General features: G+C 44.8%; 1 protein-coding gene across 4 annotated transcripts; it reads left to right on the top strand.

The window, feature by feature from the left end:
- Positions 1-3118: 3118 nt before the first annotated feature.
- SLC25A27 (solute carrier family 25 member 27) lies at positions 3119-12981 on the top strand. Of its 4 annotated transcripts, XR_001331864.2 has the most exons (10): positions 3119-3397; positions 4885-5076; positions 5874-5958; positions 6582-6704; positions 7440-7552; positions 8215-8299; positions 8912-9004; positions 9337-9439; positions 10324-10453; positions 10951-12980. XR_001331864.2 is itself a non-coding variant. In XM_014257660.2 (9 exons), exons 1-9 carry the CDS (start codon positions 3295-3297, stop codon positions 10984-10986), a joined length of 960 nt encoding a protein of 319 aa, XP_014113135.1. In that variant the 5' UTR covers positions 3119-3294; the 3' UTR covers positions 10987-12981. The 4 variants fall into 4 exon arrangements, 3 of the variants coding, with proteins under 3 accessions (XP_014113135.1, XP_005528818.1, XP_014113136.1); XM_014257660.2 differs by lacking the exon at positions 9337-9439 and having other exon boundaries at positions 10951-12981; XM_005528761.3 differs by lacking the exon at positions 10951-12980 and having other exon boundaries at positions 10324-10672.
- Positions 12982-13781: the final 800 nt, after the last annotated feature.

The following is a 13781-nucleotide window of genomic DNA, read 5'->3' as shown; positions in this document are numbered from 1 at the left end:
GCTGTGGTTTCAGTCCGTTCTTATTATCATCTCCAGTTTGGGTTTTGGTCCATACTTTCCTCAGATGGTAGGTGCTGATAGCTGACACATCAGTAGCAGGGGTCTTCATCATATTGGATGTTAACCAAGCAGGCAGTTCAAGCATAGCTATCAGCTATTCCACTACTATGCCTAAGTTTAGTTAATAGAAATAAAAAACTCTAGCAGAATTACTTTAATATTATATATATATATAACATATATTTCAATATTTTGTGAAAAGCCAATATTATAATATGTATTTATAACACACTCAAGAGCACCCTGGGCTGCATTGGGGAAAGTGCTGCCAGCAGACTGAGGGAGGTGATCCTCTGCCAAGAGTGAAAAAGGGGCTGGAGCATCTGTCATTTGAGGAGAGGCTGAAGCAGATGGAACAGCTCAGTCTGGAGAAGGCTCAGGGGGATCTTCTCAGTGTGTATGAACACCTGAAGGGAGGGTGCAAAGAGGATGGAGCCAGGCTCTTTTCAGGGTGCCCAGTTAAAGGGCAAGAGGCAGTGGGAATAAACAAATACAAATACAGTTTAACTCCCTTCCTATACAGGAATGGGTGCACAAACAGGAACCTTTGTGCCTGTGCAGACAGGCAGTACAGTAAAAGTAGCACAGCAGAAATACACCTGGTAGTAGGAGGTTAAGAGCTGTGAAAATCAGGTGTATGTTTCTTCATTAAACAGTCATTCTGAAATACCTTGGGATGTTACATGTTGGTTGTAAGAGCAGAAGAACAAGCTCACATACGTCAACTGTGACAAACAGGGTGTTAATCTCCATTTTGCAAACTGCCTGGAATAAACAGATAAATCACTGTTAACTGTGGTATTTCTACACTTCTGTGTTTAGCTGTCACAGCTCCTTACATGTTTATTTACTGGTTTTCTTTTATCCATTAAATTATATATCTTGCTGTTAAGGGGTAAAGTGATAAAAGAGCTAAAGACCTTGTAATATTGAAGAAAATGCATATTTTCATTATATGCATGGTATATTTTCATTAGCTGACTGAGTAGTGAGTTTAAAGTGATCTATGTATACAGGTAAGACAAGCCCTCAAGCCTCTGTGAAGACATTCATTATAGGCTTTTCTGTTTGCTTTGGCCTTTTTTTGTTTGTTTTATTTAGGTTGTACTTTTAGGGCATGATTTGGTGAAGGACATGAGATGCAAGGCACTATTGTGAGGAGGACACAACCAGTATGATGGGGAAAAAGTCAAGCTTTCCTCAGGCTGTGCAGTGGTTAATGTGAACACACACAGAAGCACAGGTGAGGGCACTGGGCAGTCTGGCTGCCTTTCTCCAGCAGCACACAGCTGTCCCAGACCCCACTGCCATGCTTCCACCCCATCTCAAGTCCACACTCCCTGCATATGCAGCCTTTGGTCAGACTGGCTTGGGACAGAAACCGGAAAACTCCATTTCACTGAGAACCAAAATAAATTAACAGGAAGAGTCCTCTCTGCTGGTGCTGTCTGTCTCAGGATTCAGGGATATAGAAACTCCAGGTGTTTGGTGGATCTCCATGAGTTCTGGCCCTTCTCTTCTCCACACTTCACAGAGCTGTCCACGCAAGCATCCACCTCTAGTCAGGCTCATTTCAAAGGTCCTGTGGGAGGAGAATATTCCTCTTCACAGCCATCCCCCAATCATCTGGTTTTTAAAATAATCTATTTCTTCAGGCTAAAAATGACCACGGAGAACTGCTTCTTCCATAGAATGCTGCAATGCTATGAGGTTTACTTTAAGGTGGCATCTAGTTGTTGTTTTCCACTCCCTAAAGCATGGTCATAGAGAAAACAGAATGAGACTATACCCAGAGGTGTACAGCTAAAGGATGGTTGTGAAACCCTCATCCTGGGAGGGGACTAAAGATTTTGGGCAGCCTGATGTAACTCCAAAGCTCTCCCTGCTGTGACAGAGGACTGTAGGAAGACTGCAGGTGAACTCTAGAGGTCCTTTCTACCCCACACTACAAGTTGATGATACACAGGCTAACAGAGCGTGGCACAAGCTGACCCAAGCCCACAGAACAGCTGTGGAGGGAGGCACAAAGTGCCATAGCAGATTGCGTGAAGTGGTCAGAAACAGGATCTGAACCACTCATGCCTTCCATGAAGCCAGGCACATTTGCATTCAATTTCAATATGCCCTCTCTCCATTTTTAACCATGGCTTTGTCAGGAGCTTGTTTTATCCCTGCATGAATGTTAATGAATTTTAACCCCAAAAAGAATCCAATTTAATACCAATTACTGATGACCAATGAGACAGATTCATCCAACTTCAACTGAATCTTTCACCTGCAATGCTCCCTTAATTTGTCTGAATTATTTTGACAGGGACCACACACCAACGCTTTAGGCAGTCAGACAGAGATGTGGGGAGGTGTTCTGGGAGAAGTTTCTGTGACCAAAAAAATCCTCAAATCAGCTTGAGGATTACTGACTAATGGCTAATGATTAACTGAGGGATTCAGTTGAGCCATAATGATAAATGGAAAACTTCCCTTGGACAGTGCATACCTCTTTATTTTTTTATTTATTTTTTTTTTTTAACGATGAGAATCTAACTAGATCTACAATAATTTTAGAGAAATTAGGACTGGCACATAACAGGACTTCAGCATTCAGCCAGGAAAAGCTTTAAACTTTTCACTTCAGGGCTCTGAGAAGTGATCAATTTCTGCCATCCCAGGCTGGCTGGTATCCTTGTTCAAACTGCAGGGCTACGTGCCCAATGCGCAGCCCCAGCTCGGCACGTAGCTGTTGCTAATGCAGCTTTTACTAAACCAGATCTGGATCAATTAATCCCTCCCGGATGCAGCTGCTTGACACGGGAACAGAGTTTGGGGCTCCCAAGCAGCGCTGCCAATGACAGCATCCTGCAAAGCAAACAGACCCCACGCGTAATCTTGAGCTCTCATTAATGATTAATTGGTCTTTTCAATGTCGATAATGGACGAAACCGTGCTTGTGTCTGTACCTGCAGTGCCGGTTTCCCGGCACAGAGCAGCCTTGGTGACAGACTACATTTCCCAGGAGCCTGTTGCGCCGGCCTCTCTTGTGTCACTGCGGGAGGACCTTCCAGCTCTGCAAAGACACGGAGGCTGCTGCAGTTCCCGGTGCTGGCGCTGGAGAAACATGACCTTCAGCAGCTTTTCTCCTAAACCACCCCGAGCTGATCCGCGCTAGGGCCCGCTCTTGCTGCAGACACACCCGGGCAGGGTGGCTGGTTAGCCTCGGTTCATGTGAGATGCTAGATGTCACCTGCAGAAGAAGAGAAGAGCTTACCTCTTCCAGAGAGATGGCCCCGAGCCAGCAAATTCGCTCTGTCAGCCTGTGCAGCGGCTGTGGCAGAACTAGGTACAACTCACCGTGGTTTTCCGAGAGGGAAGGGGGTCAAATTTACTTACCGGGGGGGCAGGGTGGTTACTTACATCAGTCCCCGGTTGCCTCATTCCTCAGTGTTCTGCTCCAGCAAATCTGCATTTCACTGTGCTAGTTGTGGCTTTTCCATAATCCAAGCCTTGCAAGTGTTCTATGGCCGTGGCTGGAGGGAAGGTTTTTAAGGATGAAATCTTTGCCTCGGAGACCGAAGCGCTGCAGTCATTAACTCAGTGCAGTGGTGACTAATTTAAGCTTTTCACTGTCTGGGTTTCAGAAAAAGACTAAAGAGGCAGGCAGATCTGTTGTCTAAGTTATTAGCAAGGCCTTATTCCTTCAGGAATTTCCTTTTCATAGTTAATGAAGGTTAATCAAAGAGAAACCGACTCTTAAATTTCTGGTCACAGTGGAGATGCCTATAAAAATAGAGTTGGAAAACTGCTTGGTTAAACATGGAATAGAAGCCCACTGGCATCTGTGTAGCACTGCTTTGTGACCAAGTAACTTATTTTGAATATCTTCCGGCATGTTCTTTATAGCAAGTCAGTTACACTGCTCTAAGGATTTTTAACTTGTCAATCCTTACTAATCTTTAAACATGAATACCAAAATTAATGCACAAATAGATTATAAATCTGCTGAGGCTTTGAGCAGTGACTGCCTTCCCCCAGCACCTGAGTCCTGCTTTGGAAGGACCCTGGTGTGTCACAGAGGGTGACAAAGACAAGCCCTGCTCCTGGCCACAGGCTGGGAAGGTCCATTGCCTGTGGCCAGGGACCCCTGGCCTGGCACTGAAATGAGGGGCACAAATATGTATCCATATTGTTTCAGGAGCAGCCTGGGAAGCTGACATCAACTTGGATCTCCTTTGCTGTTATTTCAGTTATTTCAGTGAGAGAAGTAACAGGCTAAACGTTATTTTTGTGCCTGTAAAAAGAAAGCAAGCATGCTTTAGGGTGGTTTGTAGGACAGATATGTAGGTAAGTTTGTAGGTGAGCCTGAATGTGTGTCTGCATTGTGATGAACTCTGTGGGGTTGTTCCTGACCATAACATGTGCTGCCAGTGTGCTGGACAGAATTGGAGAGGCCACATGATCCATTGAGAGGTATGACTGGTCTGTATTCAGGGGGAGTAACTGGAACAGGATTTTTAATTCAGAGTCCCTCAGAAGGTACACTTATTGCATAACAAATCTGCAAAACTAAATATGGGAGAAAGACTGGGCGTTTGACAGGAATGTCATTTAGTTACTTGTGCCTAGAGCCGCTTTTAACAGACCTGGATGAGAATTCTCCTTTTCCCCAGGGATCTCCTGGACCCTGTTGGGTACAGCCCCTGCTCCCTGCTGGTGCCTGCCCAGCCCCTTGGCCGCTGGCCGGGAGCTGTGGTGCAGCTGTTCCCGGCACGGGAAGTCTCCTCGCAGCCGCTCTCGTATTCACGTGTGTTCCCGGCGCTTTGCCCGCAGTGACATTTCCCCTGGATCTGACGAAAACCCGGCTGCAGATCCAAGGTGAGGCTGCCGAGCGCCGCGATGGAGCTGCGGCCGGCCGGGCGGTCCCGTACCGCGGGATGCTGCGCACGGCGCTGGGAATCGCGCAGGAGGAGGGCGTTCGGAAGCTCTGGCAAGGAGCCACGCCGGCCGTCTACCGCCACATAGGTGAATATCTGCTCGTGATGGGACTCGATGGGTCCCGCCTTCTGTGGCCAAGCCTTTTGGAGTGAGCTTGCCATATTTTCTTGTACTTTAAATATATCTGTGAGGACGTTTCAGTCTAGCCTGCAATCCCACTTTGAAATATACGAGATTCCAGATCAATAGCTTCTCTTCCTTCCCTTTCTCAGTCCTTCATGGCCCTGTTCTGGCTTCTGGGAAAACAAAATATAGATTCTCTGTCATCTTTGCAGGAAGGTCTCGTTCAGGAAGTCCAGACACTGAGAGTTCTCAGAACAATAGATGTCTTATACGTGAGGGAAGTGGGGGCAGATTAGGAAAAAAGATGGAAAAAAAGATGAGGCTGCAAGCACAAGGGAAAAATACAAGTTCTTAAAAGAAATGCATTAGATGTTTGGTCACAAATAACTTTCTGTGTTTTACTTGGAAATACGGTGATAGGAACAAACCTCGAAAGCACTTGCGGGGGTTTTGTGCTTGGCATCAGCCCAGAAGGAGGCGATGCAGTCCCATCTTCTTTGGGTGCAGGCAAAGCTGTGTTGCGTCCTGGCAGATGTGTGGCTTAGCCAGAGAGATTTTTTGATGCTAAAACGCCCTGGGTCTCCCACTGACACCAGGCAAACCCCTCATTTTCCCCATTCTGATCACAGACATGAGAGCGGTGACCAGCTGACACAGGCAAGCTCTGGAGAGTCATAAACCAAGGTCTTGATCACTCTCTCACGAGGCAGACCTAAGAAATGGCAGACCCAAGAACTGTCTCCTGCTTTTGTTTTCCACAGTATACACTGGTGTTCGGATGGTTACTTATGAACATCTCCGTGACTCCGTGCTTGGCAGGGTGGAGGGTGAAAGCTTTCCTCTCTGGTAATGTTGCATATTCATGTATATTTATTGTTTGCTTAGGGATTGTTCTCGCTGTAGGAGTCCTACAGCCAAATCTTAGGTCCAAAATGTATCTGATTTTACAATGGAATTGATAAAATCTACTACAAAATATTTATCATGCCTAATGCTACAGGAAGAGGAACCTGCAGATAACACTTAAATTTCTGATTTTAATAAAATAAATAGACCCACAAAATTAACACAACTCATGCAGTGGGAGAGAAAGAACAGTTTTATATATCATCAAGCTGTTTGGAATTTCAGGTGGGCATTCAGTCCTAATACATGGAGTATCATCCCTTACTTGTGTACTTAGCCATCCTGAGTTTAAACCTTACGAAAACAGCATCATGTAACCTTGTTTATTTTTTTTTTTTCCCCCAGGTAAGTTTTCACCCTTTTTGAAAAATTACAGAAATATTACTGACTACTTTAACAACCCATAGCCACCACAATTATTACCTTCACTTTGGCTGTTAATATATGGAATAACCATTTAGAATTGTTCCACCTGGGCTGTGCTGCTGAACTCTTCAGCTGGAGCACTTGACTTGTGAAGATTTTCAGTGTATTCTGGAGCACAATTTTTCTCCATTTGGCAGGAAAGCAGTGGTTGGAGGCATGTCTGCGGGTGCCATCGGACAGTTTTTTGCCAGCCCAACTGATCTGGTGAAGGTGCAGATGCAGATGGAGGGAAAAAGGAAGTTGGAAGGAAAACCGTTAAGGTTGGTTCCCCTCAGAGCTGGTGTTTTTTTCCCTGTTACTGATCACTCTTTGGCCCAGGGTGTGGTTCTGTGTGTTTTCTGACACCCCTTCTCCCCAGCTGCTCTGTGCCCTTTTACAGGGAGAGCACCCAATGGCTCTGGGCAGTGAAGAGAGGGGGGAATTCAAGACTTTGTCCTTATTCCATTTATACTCCTTTATTCTGATGTATTGGTCCCAGGGACCACAAACCCATCCTCCGTGCTGCAGCACGTCCATGCCAGCACCGTACCATGGGGTGGGAAGGGTGCTGTCTGAAGATGGAAGAAAGCACGAGGGAGATGGCTCATCCTGGATGCACAGGCACAGGGAAGGCTGGCACACAGCAGGGCTTGAGATTCTCCTGCAAATACCAGGACATGCTGCTCTTTCCATCCCAGCCTGCTGCCATCATTTGGTGTCACGTACATTTGGTATTGTAACCCAGTGTGGGATCTAAGGGTTGTCTTCTGTTAGGGACCGGATCACTGCTTTGCAAGGCAAACAGTATTACAGTTAATATAACAGTATCATAGTTAATATGTGCTGGTAAAATATTGTGGCATGAAAGTCAAAGACAGATCCAAAAGTGGATCTAGAGGGCCAGATCCTTGCAGGTATAAATTCCTAATCTTATGTGAGGACCTGGTGCAGCAAAGTACTAGAATGTGCAAAGATTTCGTTGGGCTGTCTACCCACAAGTTGCATCTTGATTTCAGGTTTCGGGGCGTGCACCACGCATTTCTGAAGATCCTGTCTGAAGGAGGAGTAAGGGGACTTTGGGCTGGATGGGTACCAAATGTCCAGAGGGCTGCTCTGGTGAATATGGGAGGTAAATGGACTAACTTGGCCTGCAGCACTTAAGGCCCCACCAAAGCTTTAAGAAAAAGGAGTTCAGCTGCTGCCTTTGTCTTAGTGTCTTGATTACCTTCACTGGGGGCCTGTTTGGAGCACCCTGCAGGTGATCTCTGCTTTGTGCACCTGTGTTTTGGTCCTGTGGAAATCAAATGGGTTAAAAGTAACAGTTTTTACCTGAGTTTAAGGAAAAGTGAGCCAGGAGCTGAAGTGGTCCTATGTCCAGCAAAGCAGGGACCTCACCAGCCACAAGCCAGTGCCTAAGTGAGGTGAGCAGGGCAGAGCCAGCAAAGGCAGCCAGGCTTCACCAAGATCCAGATCCATGGGAAGTGTGTGGTGATGAGGCAGGTCTGAGGCCAAGCCGAGAAGCTGAACCAACAACACGGCTGGTGAGGAACACCCAGATACAGCTCAGCATCATCTGTAAGGTAAATCAGAGCAGATGGGAGCAGAAAGGAGAATGTACCCACATGTCTAAAGACAGGACTCAGTTGCCACAGCCCTCATTAAAAATTGGGGGCAGAATGCCAGCTGTGCCAAAGGCAGGAGCCACAATGGAAATGAATATCCTGTGTCGTGAACAGCGAAGACATCAATCACTCCTGACGGTGCTGTTTTTTCTCATTATCCTCTTTACAGATCTAACCACTTATGACTCAGTGAAACACTTTTTGCTTCTGAACACAACACTTGTGGACAATAGCGTGACTCACAGTGTTAGCAGGTGCCGTATTCCCCAATTACCCCTTTTCCATTGTGGAGCATTTCCAGCCTTGCTGTCTTCATCTGCCTCTCTGTGCCAGCAGAAGACCCCATTCTTTGATTTTGATACTGCTGATGAAATGCAGCTTTAGAATTATTTCTTTCCTGTGAGAACATCACTTTATAGAAGACACAAGAGAAAGGATGCAACCATTGCTGCAAAACTGCCCTCACTAGAAGTGCCTTGTTGGTGCATTTAAACATCTTCGCTCCAATCTGTGGGAGCACAGTGATACAACTTCTGCAGAACATCCTCTTTTACTCTCTCACGTGATGAAAAAATCTATTTATATAAACAGTATTATGAATTGCCTACTGTGGGTCCTTCATCCCTGACTCAGAACTGCACACAGAAGTGAGGGCAGCTGGCACTGGGAGGATATGTGAGCAAGAGCAGCACTAGCAAGCGTCCAAACCTAGTTTATGTTATGAGTTATTACTCATGATTTTATATATATATATATATATATAATTTTTTTTTATAGATATCTTTATTATAAAAACTGGAATCACAATGCTGAAATTTTTATGATATATCTTGGTTTCTTCCTTAAGTATCTGTTGCTGTTGGCAGTGCCTGCTCCGGGCTGGTAGCAGCTGTTCTGGGAACTCCTGCTGACGTGGTCAAAACCCGGATAATGAACCAGCCAAGAGATAAGCAGGGAAGGTATGGACATTTCAGAGACCAACTTTTCAGCAGCACATTGAAACCATGGGTCTCACTGATCTCACTGGGAGTGAAGTGCTGAGTCAATAATTTGCTCTTCCTCTTTCTGGTGATGATTTTACTGATTTAGTAAATATCTGGGGGGTGTTGTGATGGCCACCTAAGCATAACCAGTGGATTTCAGTTCTGGATTAGACTCCAAGGAGCTTACAAAAGTGCTTTGGCTTGTAGAAAAACATCAGCTACAAATTATTTTTATGAGAGGGATAGGTTTTTCTAAAAATTGTGTATTTCTAATCCTAATACTGTTTGTTCTCTTTGTACATTGCTAGAGGTCTGCTCTATAAATCTTCTGTGGACTGCTTGATTCAAACTGTCCAGGGTGAAGGGTTTATGTCTCTGTACAAAGGCTTTATACCAACCTGGATGAGAATGGTACATGCTTTTTAACTCTCTTTACAAGAACAATCAGCATTAAAATATGAGGAGTGTGGACGCAGCCCTAACCCCATGTAATGTTACAATTTTTGTATGAAAGACATAATCACAGAATTGTAGAACAGTTTGGGTTCAAGAGACTTTAAAGATCATCTCATTCCAAACCCTCTGCCATGGGCAGGGACACCTTCCACTTGCGCAGAACCCTGTCCAACCTTGCCTTGAACATTTCCAGGTGAAGCCTTGAGAGGCTGACCTAGAACAGAGAGTAGATAGTTAAAGGATAAAATAGGCATTTATTAAAAGGCCTTAAAAGATCCACCTTGGGCAGAACAAGAGCCTGGCCAGGGCTACACCAAAGATGGACCCAAAATGGTCACAAAATGGAAGACCAGTCATGAGGTCTCACACTTTTTATAAGTTTTTTGGTCTACTTGCATATTGGAGTCAATTGTCTAATAATAGCTTTAGGTTATGAAGTCCCATCCTGTTTGTTTTTTCTCTTCAATTCACTGTTGTTTAAAATTTTTGGGCCTATTTTTTATCTTTTTGACTATCCTTGGTCTCAAGGTGGAAAAAGATTGTTTTGTCTACCTACACTGTGAAGAGAATTTACTAACACTTAATATGAAGCTCAGAGTTACACACCAAAGCAGCACAGAATCTAAAAATATGAAAGCTAAAACGTAAGGCATCACAGGGATGGGGAGTTCGCAGCCTCTCTGGGCAGACAAGAGGCTTGGGAACCTCTCTGGGAATCTGAGCAGTGTGAGACTGAACTGAAGAATAGGATTTTTAAAGAGAGACAGTTTAATCTAATGGGTTTATTTATTGGGTTACTTTTGTTTTACGCCTCTAACTTCAGTGTTTGCTTTTCACAGGCACCTTGGTCGCTGGTATTCTGGCTTACATATGAACAAATCAGATGGATGTGTGGAGTTACTTCTTTTTAAAACCTTTACCATTCACAGAAGAGAGAAGACTCAAAAAGCTGAATTCTCATTCCACAAGGTAGTAAGATCACATGTATAGCTTGTTGCTTCAAATCCAGTCCTTACTGGCTGGGAGCAGCCCTGACTTGAGGATACTATTTGATTGTCAGACTGCGACATGAAATTTGTTATCCACAGGATAAAATTGTCACAATAATACTTCAGCTAGCAGCCAGCATCAGCTTTCTCAACCAGCAAACAGGAATTAAAAAAATTCTACCAAGCAAATGGAACATAACACTGTCTGTTTGATAATTGAGATGGTTTCTATTGTTTGAGACAAGAGCAGGTTGATCAATGCACTGAACAAGTTCTGTGGCTAAACATCTGTAAAATTATTTGGGAATTTTTTGCTGTTAATTGCATTTGCACACAGATAAAGAACTACCTCTTGTTAGTTTGATGTCTCAGCAAGCTAACCCTGTAGTACTAGGTTTTGAAAAAGATAAAAGCAGTTTTCCTGATTTCAAATCTGCTTTGCACAAAAAGTGGGTTTGTGTTTCTCTTACTTCCCAGAGACTGCCTGACCTCTCCACTCAACTATTTGAGTAAGATCATGATTGAAATGCAGTCCTGTTCCCAGAAAATCAAAAGCCTAGTTTGCTCTGCAGCACTCAAAGGACTCAGGATACTCCATAGGACTGAGCTGAACTACTTGTCCCATGACAATCTTGGTGCTGATGTTGCAGACTGGGTCATTTTCCATGGAAATGTGCTCTCTGCCCACTTCAAATCTCTCTGGAAATACAACTTTCCCTTCAATAATGCAAAACATTTGAACAGAAGTGATTTATTTCTTTTTAAATCTGAAGCTTTCCAGATTTCATAGAGAAGAAGACTAGTGCTGTTTGTCACTAGCCTTACCTTTGGCAATCAAGAGTCAAAAATGCAGTATCAAAAGCAGCCATGAGTAGATAAAACAAAGCTGGCTTTGATTTAGTAATATCTAATAGTTGAATTAATGTAGAAAACTTGTCTCTCTGAATAAATACCCAGGATTTCTTCTAGTCTTTGCAACCAGTTTCTCCAGTGTGCCATTTTCTCATTGAACACAGTTTGGGTGTCTCCTTGGCTTGCACTTGTACTTTCTGATTGTATGGTAATTGAGTTGTGGCTGTATGCATTTGGGGGTGCGCTTCCAGCTTGGAAAACATTCATCTCACCATTATTAGGGAGTCACAGAATCACAGAATGGGGCAGGTTGGAAGGGATTACAGTGGCTCATCTGGTCCCACCTCCTTGCTCAAGCAGGGTCAACCCAGAGCAGAGGGCACAGGATTACACCCAGACAGTTCTGGAATATCCCCAGTGAGGGAAACTCCACACCCTCTCTGGACATTCCATTCCAGTCTTGGTCTCTGCACAGTAAATTTCTTCCTCATATTCAGGTAGCATCTCCTATACATCAGTACGAAGGTTTTGTTCAGAAATCCTGGTATTTTTCTAGCTGTCATCCTGAGATACTAATCTAAGTTCTTTCTGTCTTGTACTCCAGCACCAGCAATGACAAACCAGCAAGGCTGCTGCTCCTGCCTACCATCCCATTTCCCTTGTAACCCAGTGATGCATACACAGCTTTACCTTTCTCATGAGACAGAATAAGTACTTTTATCATACAATTGTAGAATGGTTTGGGTTGGAAGCAACCTCAAAGATCAGTTCCAACCCCCTACCATGGGCAGGGATGCCTTCCACTAGACCGGGCTGCTCCAAGCTCCATCCAACCTGGCCTTGGACACTTCCAGGGATTGGAAATCCATAGCTTCTCTGGGCAACCTGTTCCTATGTCTCACCACCCTCATGGTAAAGAATTTCTTCCTAATAGCCAATCTAAACCTGCTCTCTTTCAGTTTGAAGCCATTTCCCCTTGTCCTGTCATTCCAGGCCCTTGTAAAAAGTTCCTCTCCATCTTTCTTGTTGGCTCTCTTCAGGTACTGGAAAGCCACAATTAGGTCACCCTGAAGCTTCTCTTCTCTGAGCTGAATAATCCCAACTCTCTCAGCCTTTCCATGAAGGACAGTTGCTCAACCTCTCTGATCATCGTAACCAGTATATTATAAGTAGGGTGTAAAACCAGTTTTAGCATGCATTTATCAAAGTTGCCGTAAACGACTTTTTTTGGGCACACAGCTTGGGAAAATCACCGAAACTCTTTTAAGTTTTGTTAGAATAACCTTGATACGCTTCAATTAACAAAGCTTAAAAGAAGAGAAGTCTATTGGTGAAACTGGATACAAGGAGTGCACAATTTATGGACCATAAGGACATTTTGCAGAAAACAGCAGACAAAAAAAAAGGTTAACGAAGACTCAGTATGTGTGCTGTAAAGTCCCTGCCTGGAAAAAAGATAATAAAAGAACTGAAAAGTATAGACTAATTTGGAAGAGAAGTGAGAAATCAATATCCAATAGAAGACAGAATACTAATTAATGAAAGAGAATCCTGTAATTTAGAACCAGTGAACAGTAATTTGTTTGCTAAAAATACATATGTAAATATACATATATAAGTAAACATAGAAGTTCGGTATCTGCATCAGAGTAGAGACCATGATTTTGTCAGACACACACACACCTACACACCCCTCTCCTGGCCAGGAATAAAGTAATGCCTGATTCGCTAACACTAAAAAGACAGTGCTAGTAGAGCCTTATTTATCCCAATGATCTCAGAGGATTTTGGCAGCACCAGCATCACTCAGCTTGGTGTCACTTGCCCTCCAACCCCTCATCTATGCAATTAATGAAGATACTAAATAACACTGGTCCAAATACGGACCCTTGAAGCACAGCTCAAAATAAAAACCAAAAAAGTTATTTGCAAAAATCTTGTAGTGAAAAACTTAATTTAACTCCTAATAAATCTCTCTCTTTGTGTGTGAATTATTAGCGATTGGGCTACCACTGCGAGCTCCCCGCCCTCACACCGCGGCTGCCGCCCTCACGCCACGCCCCGCCCTCACGCCGCCGCTGGCCAATAGCCGCCAAGCTCCGCACGCGTGTCCCGCCCCCGGAGCCGCTCTGACCAATGGGAGCTAAGCGGGCTCGCCGCGCTGTCTCCCCCCTCACCCCGCCCCCGCCGTCCCGCCACCACCCATCCGGAGTGGAGCGCTCCACCGTGGGTGAGGGCAGCTATGCCGGGCTCTACCCTGAACCCCGCGGAGCCCCGGCCATAATTCCGTAACTCTCCTCTTCGTGGTGCTTCCGCGCAGTCTTGGCGTAGCAGGAGCGGCCCCATGTATCAGCCCACTTCACCTTCCTTTTCAGCCTTCCCTTCGCGCCAATCTCCACCCCACCGAGAGGATCAAAATGGACTCGGCCGCCGGGGCAGCCGCTAACGGCTCCCTG

The sequence above is a fragment of the Pseudopodoces humilis genome, chromosome 3 (genome assembly GCF_049639895.1).
Source record: "Pseudopodoces humilis isolate 2021_Gansu_Grassland_sample_001 chromosome 3, ASM4963989v1, whole genome shotgun sequence".
Lineage (NCBI taxonomy): Eukaryota > Metazoa > Chordata > Aves > Passeriformes > Paridae > Pseudopodoces > Pseudopodoces humilis.
The sequence above is the reverse complement of the archived record's forward strand: the minus strand, read 5'-3'. Positions and strand labels throughout refer to the sequence as shown.

Excerpts from the sequence above, each read along its gene's own strand:
- SLC25A27 (XM_005528761.3), top strand. The coding sequence starts at position 3,295 with ATGTCACCTGCAGAAGAAGAGAAGAGCTTACCTCTTCCAGAGAGATGG. Across the intron at positions 3,398-4,884 it reads AGCGGCTGTGGCAGAACTAG|TGACATTTCCCCTGGATCTG; the intron begins GTACAACTCACC and ends CTTTGCCCGCAG. Across the intron at positions 9,440-10,323 it reads TACCAACCTGGATGAGAATG|GCACCTTGGTCGCTGGTATT; the intron begins GTACATGCTTTT and ends TGCTTTTCACAG.